Here is a 14,906-nt window from a genome sequence, read left to right as displayed (position 1 = left end):
AGTCCTTACAGTGGCTGGGGCTGGTGGAAAACATGAAGCCTGCATGGATTAGCACAGGAATTCATTTGGGCTGACGAATTGGGTTTCCCTCTATAAACAGCAGTTGTGTTTTCATCCTCTGGACAGCACAGGCAGCTCCACGTCCTGCAGCTCTGCCCAGCCTTGTCCAGCCCAGCTGGGAGCACAGCACAGCCTCTGCTGGGGATGGACAGCAGCCCATGTCCATGGTGTTTGCAGATATCCCCTCTCACAGGCTTTTTCCAGCCCTTACAAGAGGTGCTGGGGATATTTTGTTGGGTTTTTCTTCTCCAGTTTATTTTTCTTTCCAGGTAAAAAGGAAATTAAAGTAGTCCCTTCTCCCTGTGACCTTACAAGCAGCCCACAATGTATTTTCTTTTCTGCTTTGTTTAATTTGGAGTGTGATGTACAGGAGCTGGGGGTTCTCTAGAGAGGATTTTTCCTCCCTTTTTGCCCCCAGGGTCCTGCAGAGCATCACTGCCCCCAGGGCCACCCTACCAGCCAGGGCAGCACCCCCAGCACTGCCCCCAGCACCCTTCCCTGTCACTTGGGCTTGCTTTCATTGCTTATTTAGTAAATACAATGGTGAGGGGTTATTGATCACCCCACAGTGCTCCTGGGTGCTCAGGGGGGAGATGTGAAGGCAATTTAATGATCAGGCTGCACTTAGTGGTGGTTTGTATTTACCTGACTGTTCAGTGATTTTATCCATGTCCCTGGGTAACTGAGCATGGAATTGGAGTTGTTGTGGATGAAAATGGGGGATTTGGTGTTCAGCTGTCAAATGGAAGACTTGTTCAGGTAGAAAAGTTTAACTTTACCTAATGACCATGTTTTCACATATAAAATTTAAAATCTAAAATTTTATTTCTTGGAAATAAGTCTCAGCAAGCCCCCACCTCCTCCTAGCACTGCAGCCTTCCCTGCCCTGTCAGGGCACTCTAATCCTCTTTCTAAATCATAGATAGCATTGAATTTCCCATCACAAGGTGGGATTTAAAAAAACCGACTGCAAAAACCCCAGAAAAGCAGAAAGTGCATAGCAGTGCTGTAATGGTTTGCAGTTTTATTGATGAGTAGAGACTTGTGCAGTTCCCAGTCCCCACTGGGTGAGTGCAGGGGAGTTTGTTCCCACTCCCACCAGGGTGAGGAGGGGGTGCCCAAGGGGAGCCCTGGGTGCTCTCAGGACTTTCCTGTCCAAGCAGACTCTGCCAGGGGTTTGCAGCTGGAGCACACGAGGCCCAGCAGGTTTCCAAAAGGCAAACAGCTGGATGCAGATGGCATTCTTGAATTAAGAAAAGAAAAGCCCAAAGCAGTTGCTCTCTGGCCCCTTCCCATGCTGGGCAGAGTGGGCACCTCACATCACTGGGAGAAAAAGAAAAAGAAAACAGCTGGGGGTGTTTCTGGGCACCTGGAATAAGAGAGGGGACAGTCCCCTCCTGAGGCACAGGAATTGCCTCTCCTTTGGCAGAAGCTGCAGCCCTGTCTCTCCTGAGGGTCATCCCACCCTCAGCCAGGGTCAGCAGGGATCAAACCCTTAGAGACTGCTCACCCTGTGTGCTCAGTGTGCTGATTTCCAGCGCAGAGATCAGCTGGGGTGAGTGTAGTGTTGGTGAGTGATGCTTGAGGGGTGTCACAGTGCTGTGAGGGCACCCAGGGAAAGCCCCATGTGTGCCCTGTGTCACCCAGCCCAGCACAGCACAGCACAGCACACTGCCACAGGAGTGAGTGCTGACCTGGCCATGAGACAGAGCCCAGCCCTGCCCCTGGGGCTCTCCTGAGGCCTCTGCTTGCTGTCAGTTCAAAACAAGAAGTTTTCCATTCTGGGATGTTCCTCTGCCCTCTCCAGCACCCACTGCAGCATGAACTTGTTCTGAAGGCACCAAGGCTTAACCCCCCTTCAGCTGGAGCAAGGGCTGTTCCCTCAGGCCATCCCAAAGGACACTGCCTTAGACCATCCCAAAGGCTGTTCCATTCCCTTAGACCATCCCAAAGGCTGTTCCATCCCTTTAGACCATCCCAAAGGCTGTTCCATTCCTTTAGACCATCCCAAAGGCTGCTCCATTCCTTTTAGACCATCCCAAAGGCTGTTTCATCCCTTTAGACCATCCCAAAGGCTGCTCCATTCCTTTTAGACCATCCCAAAGGTTGATCCATTCCCTTTGCCCATCCCAAAGGATGTTCCATTTCCTTTGCCCATCCCAAAGGCTGTTCCATTCCCTTTTCCCATCCCAAAGGCTGTTCCATTCCCTTTACCCATCCCAAAGGCTGCTCCATTCCCTTTGCCCACCCCAAAGGCTGTTCCATCCCCTTTGCCCATCCCCAGGACACCCCCAGTCCTGCAGGACATCTCTGTGACATTCCCATTCTGTCCTGTCTGAGCAGATGTTGGGCACGGCTGTGCCACCTCCTGAGGGTGATGTGTGCTTGTCCCTGGTGTATTTGCTGCTGGAATCGTGGCTGGCTGTCCAACCCCAGTGGCTCAGTGGGGACTGAGCTGCCAAAGCCCCGTTAGGATTTTGGGAAGGTGTCCCTGCTGCTGGTGGCTCTGTGTGTGTACCCAGGGCGTTTCACTCCTGCCAGCCCTGCCCAGGAGCACTTTGGGACCTGCCCCTTGTGCTGCTGTGTGCTCCAGCTGCCCTGGCTGGCTCCTCTCTGTGGCACAAACACTGCTCCCATTGAATCCACATTCCCCACTGCTGCTGCATGTGTGCTGTGCTCCGATGAGATCATGTCCAACGTAAGCAAGTTTTATCTTTATTTCAGGCACGAGGGTGTTTTATCATGCTGTGGTTCCAAGGCTGCTGTTGTGAGGTTGGAATTGTCCCAGGAAGTGTAGCAGGGCATGGTTAAATGCAGAGTAATGGGTTCAATATGAGGCACAGACACGGAGCTCTGAGCTGGCTGTGCAGGCTTGTGTTTAAAGAATGTGGTTACACAGCTGGGGAGAGCTTGGGGGAGATCAGGATGGGCTTGCCAGGTAGCCCAGACCTTGCAGTGTGCCCCTGGGACAGGATCCTGCACACAGCCCCCAGACCTCACAGCTGGAAAACTGGGGATGGCTCAGCACGAAATCCTGGGAAGGATTCCCTGGGGCAGTCTCTTTGGGTGGTGGTTCCCACATCTTGATCTGGGATTGGGATATCTGAAATAATTGAGGCAGATCTGGAAATAATTGAGGGCTAATTTCTGAACAAATGTAGGTTATTGCTGTTGTGGTGAGGTTGGGAATTGCCCAGTATGGACTGCACTTCAGCTAAAGGTGAACTCCACTGGACATGGAGCAGCTCATTCTATTTCTGGGAATTGAGAGCCCTTCTTTTCTCTTTCCTTTCTCCTTTTCCTTTTCTTTCATCTTCTCTTTATATTAAGAACAAAAGTTTTCTCATTCACGCCATTGATTCAGATTGAAAGTTTGAAGGCTTTGGATGATGCAGATAACATCTTTCTTGTTCTCTCAAGCTGTTTGCTGTCAGATGTTCCTGGCCTTCTTGAGGCAAGATGTAGAAGCAGTTAGAGTATCTGCTCCCTGTGGTGTTTTGTACTCCTTTTTCCAGTTATCCGTGTCTCTTATAATTAGGTCTGTCTTGTGGTCTCTGATTTATACACATGCCCCATAGTATTATATAGTATTTTTATTAGTACATTATTTTATGGTAGAAACCCCAGCACTCTGTTGTGGCAGATGCTGCTTTGACTCCAAAGTTTAAAAAAAGCAGCTCCTCCCTCAGAGGAGTTCCAGTCAAAGTGCAGGATAAGAGCAAGCAGCTGGATGTGGGCAGACACACAGGATCTTGTATGTGGCACCTCCTTGACGTTATGAGATGTGAATTGTAACACTCTGTCAGTAACCAGTTAAATATTTCATGGTCTGGATGCTTTCCAGCTGACTTGGGAGCAGCCACTGCAGCCCCCAAGTGCTGGGCTCAGCTGCCAGGACCTGCAGAGCTGCTCCCATCTCTGCCCCTGGCTTTGGAGGCAGCTCCCAAAGAGGGGAAGAATCTTCCCCCAAATATTGATTTGTGGAAGGATGTGGAGGCGTAATAGAAAATTAATCTGTGTGTTAAAGTGATTTTGTGTGTTCCCCTGCTCAGTTCTGCTGCCCATAGTGCTCCTGGAGATCAAGCAGATGGGAACAAAAGCCTTGTGCAGGCTGGCTGGGCTGGGGCTGTTTGTACATTGGAATTACAAGCAGAGGCACGTTTGATGTCTGGCCAGAGGGGAGCTGGGTTGGCTTGGCAGAATTGCTCACAGGGCACTTGTGCATCCTCCCCTTACCTTAGGACAGGGATTTTCTGCTGTTTGAGAGGCAGGCTCAGGATTCAGGGCAGAGATGTCAGGAGGGAAAGCTGCTTTGTGGAAATCCGGGGTTCTGCAGAGTCCTCAGGCCTTCAAAGGGGACACTGCAGAGTGAAGACACAGCACAAGATCAGATGTCAGAGAATCAGAGCCAGTGAATAGTTTTGTGGATTAATGGACATAAGCACTAGAGCTCAAGGGAGGGAAACAGATTCCATTATTGACTGTTCATCCCCTGCAAAACTGCCTAAAGGGAAGGCTAATATGGTTTGTTTTCCCTTAATTAAATATTTGTTAAATGGTTTGTTTCCCCTCAATTAAATATTTGTTCTGGTTGTTCCTTTGTGACAGAAATAAAAAAGCAGCAGCATTGCCTATCTTGTACTTTCAGCTAATCCTGAACGTGCTGTAACAGTTCTTCTGTCCTCCCCCAATTATTTCCTGTAAAAAATTGCTTTCTCGCATCCATTCTCCTTTCTCTGCTTTTGAATCACTTTGCTGAATGACTCACCCTGCCCCAGTAAATAGGTTAGCTGGAGGAGCATGATGAAACTGCCCAGTGACATGTGCATGAGGAGTTGTTTGTGTGCAGTTGCTGTTTCAGAGGTGTTGTGCTATCCAATCCCAATTTCATCAGGTTTGAAACCACGAGGTGCTGCTGGAGGGAAAAGTCATCACCAGCCCCCTTTGGTGGTGCTGGTTTTGATCTAAAAGAAATATGTCTTAACACCCCACTGGCAGTGCTTATCTCAGCAGTTCTGGATCCAATCCATCAGGGCCAAAGCGTGCACAATGAACCAGGCACGAGCACAGCTCAGCCCTGAGCTCTGCAGCAGCTGCAGGATCAAACCAGGAGTTAGCAGGGACAAAGTGAGGACTCCTGCCTTCAGTCCATCAGCCTAATACTTCTGTATGGGTTTAGCCAAGTAATGTGGTTTATAAAATGAGCTCCATCCCCTTCTGGTATAAGTTTTTGTGTATTTATTTATGATGTGCTCATTCTGCTCGGAATGTTTTACTCGGTCTCGTTGCATGTAAACTAAAGCTAAATACAAACTTCATCTTTTCTCAGTAACTCTCTAACTATCAACCAGAGAGAGCCAACTCCATGACTCAAACACGTGTCCCTTCCCTGCAGCTGCAGCCAAAACTCTCTGGCATCAGAGTGCTGCAGAATGAAAGTCATATCTAAATATATGTGAGCAGAAAGAAAGTCAGTTAAAAAAAGACTTTGTTATGGAAAGCTACTACAAACCAAATCCACGGTGGCCTGGAGTTCCTCATCACACCCAGGCTGCTCCAGTTTTCCACTTTCAAGGTACTGTTCCCAAAGCAGCTGCTGACACTGGTGAGGAGCTGCACACAGCCAGCCCAGCTCCCTGCAGCCCCTCTCTGCCTCCTGTGTGGTGATGAGAGACTCAGGGCTGTCCTGACAGAGCTCAGGGTATTTATCACCATCCCAGCACACAGGAATACAGCAGCTTTTGTGCCGTGCTCATGCAGTTCTGGCAGTGATGTGCAGAGCCAGTCCTAGGTCAGGTCACCAGGGAGGGACCTGGGCAGTGCCTGGCCCCAGCTGCACCCTGAGCACCATCCCTGCCTTTGGTTTCAGTGTCTGCAGTGCTCAGAAAAAGGTGCAGGAGGCATTTAGAGAAACAGAAACACCCCAGTTTGCTGGGCTGCCTCTCCCAGCTCTGCTCCAAGGGTCTGACACAGCCCCTCTGAGCTCAGCTCAGGGAGTCTGAGCCTGCACAAGAGCTCCAGGGCTGCCCATTTCTGCAGCCTGGTGGGGCAGCAGAAAAAGGACCTGAAATTGTTCCTGAAGGTGCCCCTTTCTTCCTGCAGTCCATGTGTAGGCAGGCTTGTACCTCAGAATTGTTTGGTGAAAAAAAGTGATGACTAAATACTGAAATCCATCAGCAAACAGGAAATCACACTCTGGAGCAAAACCTGCTTTTTGTCTTGCTGCTGCAGCCAACAGCCCAGGATAGAAACCCAGCTCGTGTGTGTGTGCATGTGTGTCCTGCAAATGTCACACAAAGCCACTGCTGGGGCATGGAAAATGCCTTCAACACTTAACCCACTGACTCCCAGGACATTCAAACAGGGCTCAAATGGATTAAATATCTGAAAGCACCACAACTGCCCCCATCAGCCTCTGGACTCTTCCCTTCAGCAGCTCTTTCTGCAGGAGAAATTGTCATTTGTGCTCGAGTGGGCTCAGATCTGATGTTTCACCTAAGACTTTGAAACATCCCTGCAGGGACTCTTGGGGGTTCTTGCTCTCTACTGGAGCCACACAGAGCAGAGTGGATCTGCTGCAGGTGTAGCTTGTTGTGTGGAGCTCCCCATTCTCTCAGGCTGTTCTCCATCCTCTCAGGCTGTTCTGAAGCAGAGTGGATGTGCTGCAGGGTGTAGCTCATTCTCTGCAGCTCCCCACCCTCTCAGGCTGTTCTGAAGCAGAGTGGATGTGCTGTAGGATGCAGCTCATTCTCTGGAGCTCCCCATCCTCTCAGCCTGTTCTCCATCCTCTCAGGCTGTTCTGGAGCAGAGGGATTTGCTGCAGGGTGTAGCTCATTCTCTGCAGCTCCCCATCCCTTAGCTGAGCACGGATTTTTGGAGTTCATGAGCCTGACTCCCAGGCCCTGTGCATTTTTCAGCCCAAAGCAGATCTGGAGCAGCTCTGCCCTTCAGGGATGCCCTGGCCATGTGGAGGATGATGACAGATCTCCAGCCCTGCATCCCTCAGGTCTCAGTTTTTCCTGCCAGCTCTGAGGCCGTGCTGCTGCAGTGGCTGTTGATCTTTTCTGGAAGTACAGTGACAATAATGAAAGTGCTCAGAGAATCCTCAGCGTTTCTGAGGTGGTGTCACAGACAGATTTGTGTTTTGAGTACTTCCTTCCTGCCAGTTTTGATCTGCAGTGCGTTTAGGGCATTGCATCTTTTTTAGCAGAAATGCTATCTTTATTTTGTGCTCTTTTCTTGCAGCCACACCCAGCTTCCTGTTAAACATTTTGGGCAGGACAGTACCAAAGATTGTTTGATTTTTGCACCTCACTCTGGCACTGTACTGAAATTTAAGGGAAGGATATTTAAATGTCACGAGTGCAATCCATTCCTGTAAATCCAGAGCAGTTCAGATATTGATTTCAGTTGGGATGGGCTTCAGCCAAAAATATGCATTTTATTTAGATTCTGTTTTCCATCAGATATCTGTATGGTGTTGCTAAATGCATGGAAAGATGCCAGTGGGTTTGGAGTCTGTTCTCTTACAGCAAAAATGCATCCTGGGACTGGAGGTGCCCCTTGCTTTGAGGTCAGCACCTCTTCCAAGGGTTTGCTTAATGAAGGAGAGGAGCTGATTGCAGCTGGGCTGGAGGTGCTGGGAGGTTCACAGCTCACACAGACTCCAGGGTTACAGGCAGGACGAGACAGAAAAGCTGCAGGGGGCATCTCCTGGCATTATTTCAGTGAGGAGAAACCCTGGTTTGGATGTGCAGTTAGACTTTACAGCTGAGAACATCTCAGTGATTGTATGCCCCAATTTAAAAAAAAAAAATCCTTAAATTGCTGTTGATTTCTGAACAAGCCCAGGACTTTCCCCAGCACAGTTTGTTGGGTTTGTGCCTGAGGCACCCAAATTGGCATTTCCCAGTCAAGGAGCTGCTGTGCCCTCGTGTGCACAAGCTGATTTTCCAGGATGCAGAATATAAAATAGGAATATAAAATAGGAATATAAAATAGGAATATAAAATAGGAATATGAAATAGGAATATAAAATAGGCTGTGTCCTGAGTGGGAGGTGCCAGCCTGTGATACGTGGCTGCCCCATCCTTGGGAGCCAAGGAAAATACTTCTTTGCTATATATAGTCACCTGAAATGGAGCAGCAAAAACACTTCTGACTCTTGCACTCAGAACTTAGGTTTTGAGAAGCACTTTTTGCTCCTTAATATTGAAACTCCTTCTCTTTTCTTTTTATTTCCACATGGTTTTGCAGGAACGCCAAACGCTTTCACGGTGAACTCAAATCTAAAAATATTAAGAAATATAAAAAAAAAGAAGGCAGAGAATTTTAAATACTGCCCTTTCCTGAGGAAAATAATTCACCTTCTTTGCATTTGAAGCAAAGACTGTAACTTCCATCATTTCTTTGCCCAGATCTTTCCTGTTCTGTGGAGTTAAGGCAAAGTTTGATTTTCACAGCCACTGTGCTTGGATCTCTCCATTAAAAGGGACTGGCTTTGGATCTGCCAGAAATGTGTTGGCTCTTGCTTGGCACTGGGGTGAGGTAAAGTGAATTTTGCAGAAGGCAGTGACTGAGTGACAAATCACAGACCCCCTGTGCCTCAGATTGAATTAACAGCTTCTCACCTTTGGTCACCAATTTTGGAGTGCATGTTTTTGAATATTCATTTTTAGATAATATCAGTTGAGACAAAAAGGGGGAAAATATTAAAATCTAGTGCTGGATCTGAGCAAACAGAAATGTCAGTGGTTAAGTTCTGCCTTGTGTGTTGTATATGCTGAAATGTCCTTTTATTAAATTTTGCCAACCCAATGAAAGAGTAGCTGAAAGCTGTAACACTTGGCCATGCAACATAGGTCAAAGGTTACCTTTTCTTCTCAAAAATGGTTTTGCAAATCTTTTTCAGAGCTGATAGATACACACCTTAGCTGGATACAAAACATTATATGAAAAAGAATGACTGTGATCTTTGATCCAAGCAATCAAAAAGAAAGGTAATTGGTATTTTTTTGCCTTTTCTCCAGCTGTGTGTTTCTCTTAACCTTTATTTATTTATTTTTTCAATTAAAAAGTCATGCCCCTTTTTATTTGGCGTAGAGGGTTTTAAATATTTGATTTTATTTAATTAATTTATTTATTTTTTTCATTCTTTTTCTTCCCCACTTGTGTAGCACAGAGGTGGGCAGGGAAGGAGAGGTGGGGCTGTGCATGCTGGGCTGGAGCATCTGGAGGGTCCCATCCTCCCCAGGCAGGGCAGGGAGCTCTGGGGACACCCAGGGGCAGCTCTGGGGACACCCAGGGACAGCTCTGGGGACACCCAGGGGCAGCTCTGGGGACACTCTGCACCTCCAGGGGCAGCTCTGGGGACACTCAGGGACAGCTCTGGGGACACTCTGCACCCCCAGGGGCAGCTCCTCTCCATCCTGCCTGCCCAGGGCTTGGCTCTGCACAGAATTCCCCTGGGCATGGCAGGATGGGGGACTGCAGGGAGAGCCCCTGGGGCTGAGCTTGGCCTCTCTGAGAGCCCCTCCTGCTACAGAATCCCCTTGGGGTCACTGGGGCTGTGACACATCCCTGGTGTCCCTGGGTCTGTGGGATTGTCCCCAGGGGTCACTGGGGCTGTGACACGTCCCTGGTGTCCCTGGGGTCTGTGAGATTGTCCCCAGGGGTCACTGGGGCTGTGACACGTCCCTGGTGTCCCTGGGGTCTGTGGGATTGTCCCCAGGGGTCACAGGGGCTGTGACACATCCCTGGTGTCCCTGGGATCTGTGGGATTGTCCCCAGGGGTCACTGGGGCTGTGACACATCCCTGGTGTCCCTGGGGTCTGTGGGATTGTCCCCAGGGGTCCCTGGGGCTGTGACACATCCCTGGTGTCCCTGGGGTCTGTGGGATTGTCCCCAGAGGTCAATCCATGGTGTCCCTGTTATCCCTGGGTCCCCTGGGGTGGCACAGGTGCACAGGGTGTGAGTGTGGCCCCCTCACAGGTGACAGTGCCACCTCCCAGGGGCTCCTTGGGACAGCTCAGTGTCCCCCAGGGGCACACAGCCCAGATCTGCAGCTGAGCTGAGCCCTGCTGGCTGGGGGCTCTGCACAGGGGTACACTGACCCCCCTCAATTCCAGCAGCCTCTGGGTCCCCTCCCTGGGCTCTCCAGGGTCTGTCCCCTCCTCCAGGAGCAGGATGTGACAGATGTGACCCTGCAGGGTGCCCAGCCAGGCATTTCCTTGGCCAGGATGGCTGGGGGCAGCTGGGATTTCAATATCTTGCTTTATGATTTAATTTTTCATTATCTTTGCATGTGTGCTTGTGGCCTCATTTAATGAGTTCTCTCTCATTAAACGGATCAATAGCTCTGTGCTGCAGAGCAACCAGTGCCAGGCACCTTCAATAACAATGTTTTATTTCTTAATCTCACAATCTGCAGTTCCTCTCAGCTAGAAATGAGCAAATAATGAGAACTGATACTTGAGATATATTTTAACCACACCACCAAGATAAGGATGGCTGGGAGTTCAGAAGAGCAGGGTCAGCAGTGCTCTGGGCTTGCTCTGAGCTTTAGGCTCGGCTTAGCTCGCTGATTTTGCTCAGCCTTCCAATGAAACCCAGATTCTTGGGTTACACCTGATCTGGTGCAGGTCCCAGAGATGTTTGATTTCCCCAGGCTTGGGCTGGAGGTGGTTCCAGCCTTGGACATCAATCCATGCCTTGGGATGCTGTTGATGTCCAAGGCTGGCTTTAGGGACTCTGCTGGTGGGTTTTAGTGCTGGACAAGCCCTGAGACAGCAGGGATGCTGCACCAGCCCTCCCCTCACCCTGCACTTGGGTGGGATCCAGGCTGGCTGTGGGATTCAGCCCAGCTGATAACAGAGCCTTGTCAGCCAGGTTCTCACACAAATCCCAATTTCCACCTGGCAGGAGCAGCCCTGGGTGTGCAGTCAGTGGGGTTAATGCCTCAGATTGTCCCTGCAGCTTTTCAGCCCCCTGTGACCTCAGCCCACAGAAGCCACTGCTGACCTCAGGGCAGGGAAAGTGAAGTTTGCAGGCTGAGTCAGCTCTGCACCACAGCATCCAACCTGCCCAGAGCCAGGGAGCACCAAACCTGCCCCTCTGAGCCCCTCAGGGAGCTCCAGGTCATCATCACCTGCTCATGTTCCACTAATATTGCACATTCCTGGGTGCAGGCTGCTGGCTCTGCTGTTTCCTTGGCTGTACCAGGTAAAGGAACAGATAAAACTCACTGATGGATTTTTGGTAGATAAATAAATCGCCTCATCCCACTTGTTTTGGGGAGGAAATGACCCTCCAAGAGTGGGTGCCCACCTCTTTTAGCTCCCTGCTATTTTTAGCTGTGGCTGTGAACAATTTCCATTGAAGACCTGCTGCTGTCATTTCCTGGGCAGGGCAGCAGGAAGCTGAGGGTGAGCAGGAGCTGCTGAGCTCGCACAGAACAACCTCCCCTCCCTCTGGCTGCTGCCCTGCACTGCACTGCAGGGCCCAGATGTTCTTCCAGATGTTCTTTCTTTGCCCAAGTCACCCCAAATTCAGCAGCTGGCAGGATGCTGGGCAGCAGGAGAGGGCAGCAGTTCTGCTTTTCTCACCCAAATCATCTCCAGTCTGGCTCAAATCAGGAATTTCAAATCAGAGCTGAGCCTTGGGCTCTTGCTGGGGGGATTTTGGGGTGTGCAGCTCCTGGAGTACAGCCCCCCACATCCAGGAGCTCTGAAAAAATACAGATTTTACTTGCTCAGAGACAGATGCCAGCATGCAGAGAGGAGGGAGATTCCAAACCATGAATCATAACTATTAAAAACTAAATCATGTGTTCCCCTTGCCAGAGACCTGCCAGAGACTGGGCACCAGCTTTTTAGATAGTGGGAAGTAGTGAAATACTATGTTAATTATTGATATGTTAATTAATACTATATTAGTTAATACTATGTTAATTAATACTATGTTAATTAGTGTTTCTCATTAACATTTATTAGAAATTGAGGAGTCTCACAGCTGCAAACCTGAGGATTAATCAGTGTTGGGGGAGGGCCTGCTTTGGTTTGAGTTATTCCCTGTTTCAGCCCTTAAACACCAACAGGGAGAAGCCATTTAGATCTGGGGTGTGAAACCCAGAAAATTTCATTTTCTGGTTTTAAGGCAAATTTGTCAGAGTAGCTAAAGAGCTTCCACACCATGATGAATTCAGCACCAAGGAGCTGCAGGTGAAAGGGAGCCCCAAAAAGGCAGTTCTGGAGTTCTGCATCATGGCTTAGGTCTCCTAATCACAGTGCAGGGAATTTCTAGAGGGAGAATTGTTGTTCCAGGAGGTGCCAAAGGGTGCTTGAGGCAAGTGAGTGTCAGAGGTTGCCAGGTGACATTGGCTGTTGGAAATAAAGGGATATTGTTTTGACTTTTGAACAGACAGCAGAGTTCTTCAGTTCTCAGTCTTCTCTTGAGCTTTATTATTTTTTAACAAGCTTGTCCCAGCCTCTCACAGACCTGGTGCTGCATTCAAGTTGTTTGTGCTACAGGAATAAATGGTAACAAAGGTGTAAAGCAGGTAGAGTCTAGAGTGGGATTAAAAAATACCAGACACAAAGCACCCAAATGCACCTTTTTCACCTGAATTGTGTTTGCCTCTGTGCTTCCATCACTGTCCACTATATTCCCTCCAAGCCTGGCCTTTTTAGAATATTTTTCTTTCAGCCTAGTGAAAATACTGAAATGCTTCAATACCTGGAGATGTTTCTGGTTGTGCTGGGGTCAGGGCAGTGGCAGAGGGATGTGTGAGAGGCTCCTGGGCACTGCTGCCCCTCTCTCTGATTTATCTGAACCTCAGAGTGCAGTGCAGCCCCCTCTCCCCACTCCTTCCCCTTCCCTTCCAAAGATGTGCAATCTGCAAGCAGGACCATGTAGATTTTAACAGAATGAAGTTGTGAATGCAGAGGGGATGTTTGCAGCTTGGCTGCCCAAGGATTGCTTTTACTTTTCACTGATTGTGATGTTGGAAGTGCTTTAATGTTTCCTCCTCTCTCTTTTATTTCCCAGTTAACGAAATTATCAGGAAGGAATTTTCTGGACTCCCTGCCAGAAGTCAGACATAGAAGAAGAGATTTGTGAGACAACTTTTACCCAATCCTTCCACAAGTGACCTCTTAGATCCTTCCAGTGCCCCTGCAACCTCTGGCTTCCTCTGCACTTCATCTCCAGGCAGAGACTCAGCGCAAGGAACAATGAATTGGCACCAAGTGACAGCCTTGGCTGAGCCCCTCGCCACCTCTGCCTGTAAACAGCAGCAAGGACACCCTTCCTCTCATCCAGACACCACATTGTTCTCCTGGAGCAGAGCAGCTGTGTGAGGAAACGCTGAGAGCCTGCTGCAAACCATCATGTGTGTCCATTCATCCATCCCAGGAGACAGAGCATCCCTGGGCAGGACTGGGGCTGGGGAGGGGACAGGAGTGATGGATCCAGGGGAGAGCAGCAGCCACTGCAGCACTGGCAGTGACCTGTTCTCCTGAGAAATGTCACTGCTGCAGGAATGTCTGTGTTATTGCAGGCAGCCCCAGCTCAGCCTGGGGTCAGTTTGCTCTGAGCACTGGGATTGGTGTTTCAAACAGGAGATGTCACCTGAACCCAGCAGTTTGCTTCATTTTTCTCCTCAGACTGGATAGGAGAGAGGGATTCTCATAACCAACCAGTGAAAAGAGCAATTCAGCATTTGCAATGCCTGTCCCAAGGTAAAAGAAACCCAGGTAAAACAGAGATTAATATATAGGAGTCACAGTAAATCCAAAGATTTTATCATTGATCCTTATTAGCATTTAGGAGTGTATGAACACATCTTAGATATTTTCTCTCTAACAAATTGTTGCTGTTTCTTTTCATGTAGAACCTGCTCTTGGCTCATAACTTGTCTCATTTAGCAGCTGGAACATTTACTCACCCAAGCTGCAGAGGAAAATAATTGCATCTTACAGAAGCCATACATTCCAGAGAAAATATGCACTTATTTATATCCACCTGGCCTCTTTAGCTTTGCACAGCTACCAGCAATTCCTGGAAAGGTGACATTTCCAAGGGAGTTAGCATTTTGTTATGTTTTGCTTTGTCTGTTAGAATGTCCTGTCCTGACTCCTGCTTGGCACTTTCCAGGTAAGCACTGCCACCTGCAGCTGTAGAGCTACAAGTCAGAATATTTAGGGGAATTTTGGGGAGTCAGGGCCTCCCCTGAGGGAAACAAAATCTTATTGAGTGGGTGATCAGTGTACAGTAAAAGATAACCATCATATTTTAGGGATTATGTAATAATCTTTCCTGGTTTTATAGATAAGAAATGCTGATATTTTCTAGGAATGCAGAGCCTGAGCTCTGCTCTAGAAAGCACAGTGAAATATTCCACTTTTCAGCTGTGTCACAGCACACTTTGCAGAATTCCAGCATGTCCTCTGCTCCCAGCAGCAATTAGGGGATGGGGACACAGCAGAGCAGCCTCAGCTTTGGTTCCCCAAAGAAAGATTTTGCACAATCCCTGCAGAGAATGTGCTTGGTCCAACAAAAATCTCTTCAGGACCATCAGGATTATATTTCCTGAAAACTAAAAGCTGCTGCTTAAAATCTGCAAGGTCTTGGGGTTAGATGGGAAAGAAGCATCAGGTTCTTCAGAACACCTGACCTGGGGCTCCTGAACAGAAATCTGAATTTCACAAGAGCAGCTCTGAGCTGCAGGTTGAGCCCAGCTCAGATCCAGAAGCAGAGCAGAGCCCTGCACATCCCAGCTGGCCCTGCTGGCACAGCCTGGCTTCTGTTCCTGCTTTCTGCCATTCAAATCTTTCACCCCAAAATCAGCC

The 14,906-nt window shown here is 48.9% G+C and overlaps 1 protein-coding gene across 3 annotated transcripts in view; it reads left to right on the top strand.

Annotated features, from left to right (window-relative positions):
* The window catches only part of LOC117004514 (nuclear factor of activated T-cells, cytoplasmic 2-like), an 87,847-nt gene extending 73,313 nt beyond the window's left edge, over positions 1 to 14,534 (top strand). For 2 of the 3 annotated variants that reach the window (XM_033075305.1, XM_033075303.1), the window contains exon 10: positions 13,105 to 14,534. In XM_033075305.1, coding sequence (XP_032931196.1) covers positions 13,105 to 13,160 — 56 coding nt within the window. In that variant the 3' untranslated portion in view covers positions 13,161 to 14,534. Of the gene's footprint in view, positions 1 to 8,971; positions 9,060 to 13,104 lie in introns of all 3 variants that reach the window. The other variant, XM_033075304.1, reaches the window with a different exon arrangement.
* Positions 14,535 to 14,906: the final 372 nt, after the last annotated feature.

This window comes from Catharus ustulatus, chromosome 17 (genome assembly GCF_009819885.2).
Source record: "Catharus ustulatus isolate bCatUst1 chromosome 17, bCatUst1.pri.v2, whole genome shotgun sequence".
NCBI lineage: Eukaryota > Metazoa > Chordata > Aves > Passeriformes > Turdidae > Catharus > Catharus ustulatus.
The sequence above is the reverse complement of the archived record's forward strand: the minus strand, read 5'-3'. Positions and strand labels throughout refer to the sequence as shown.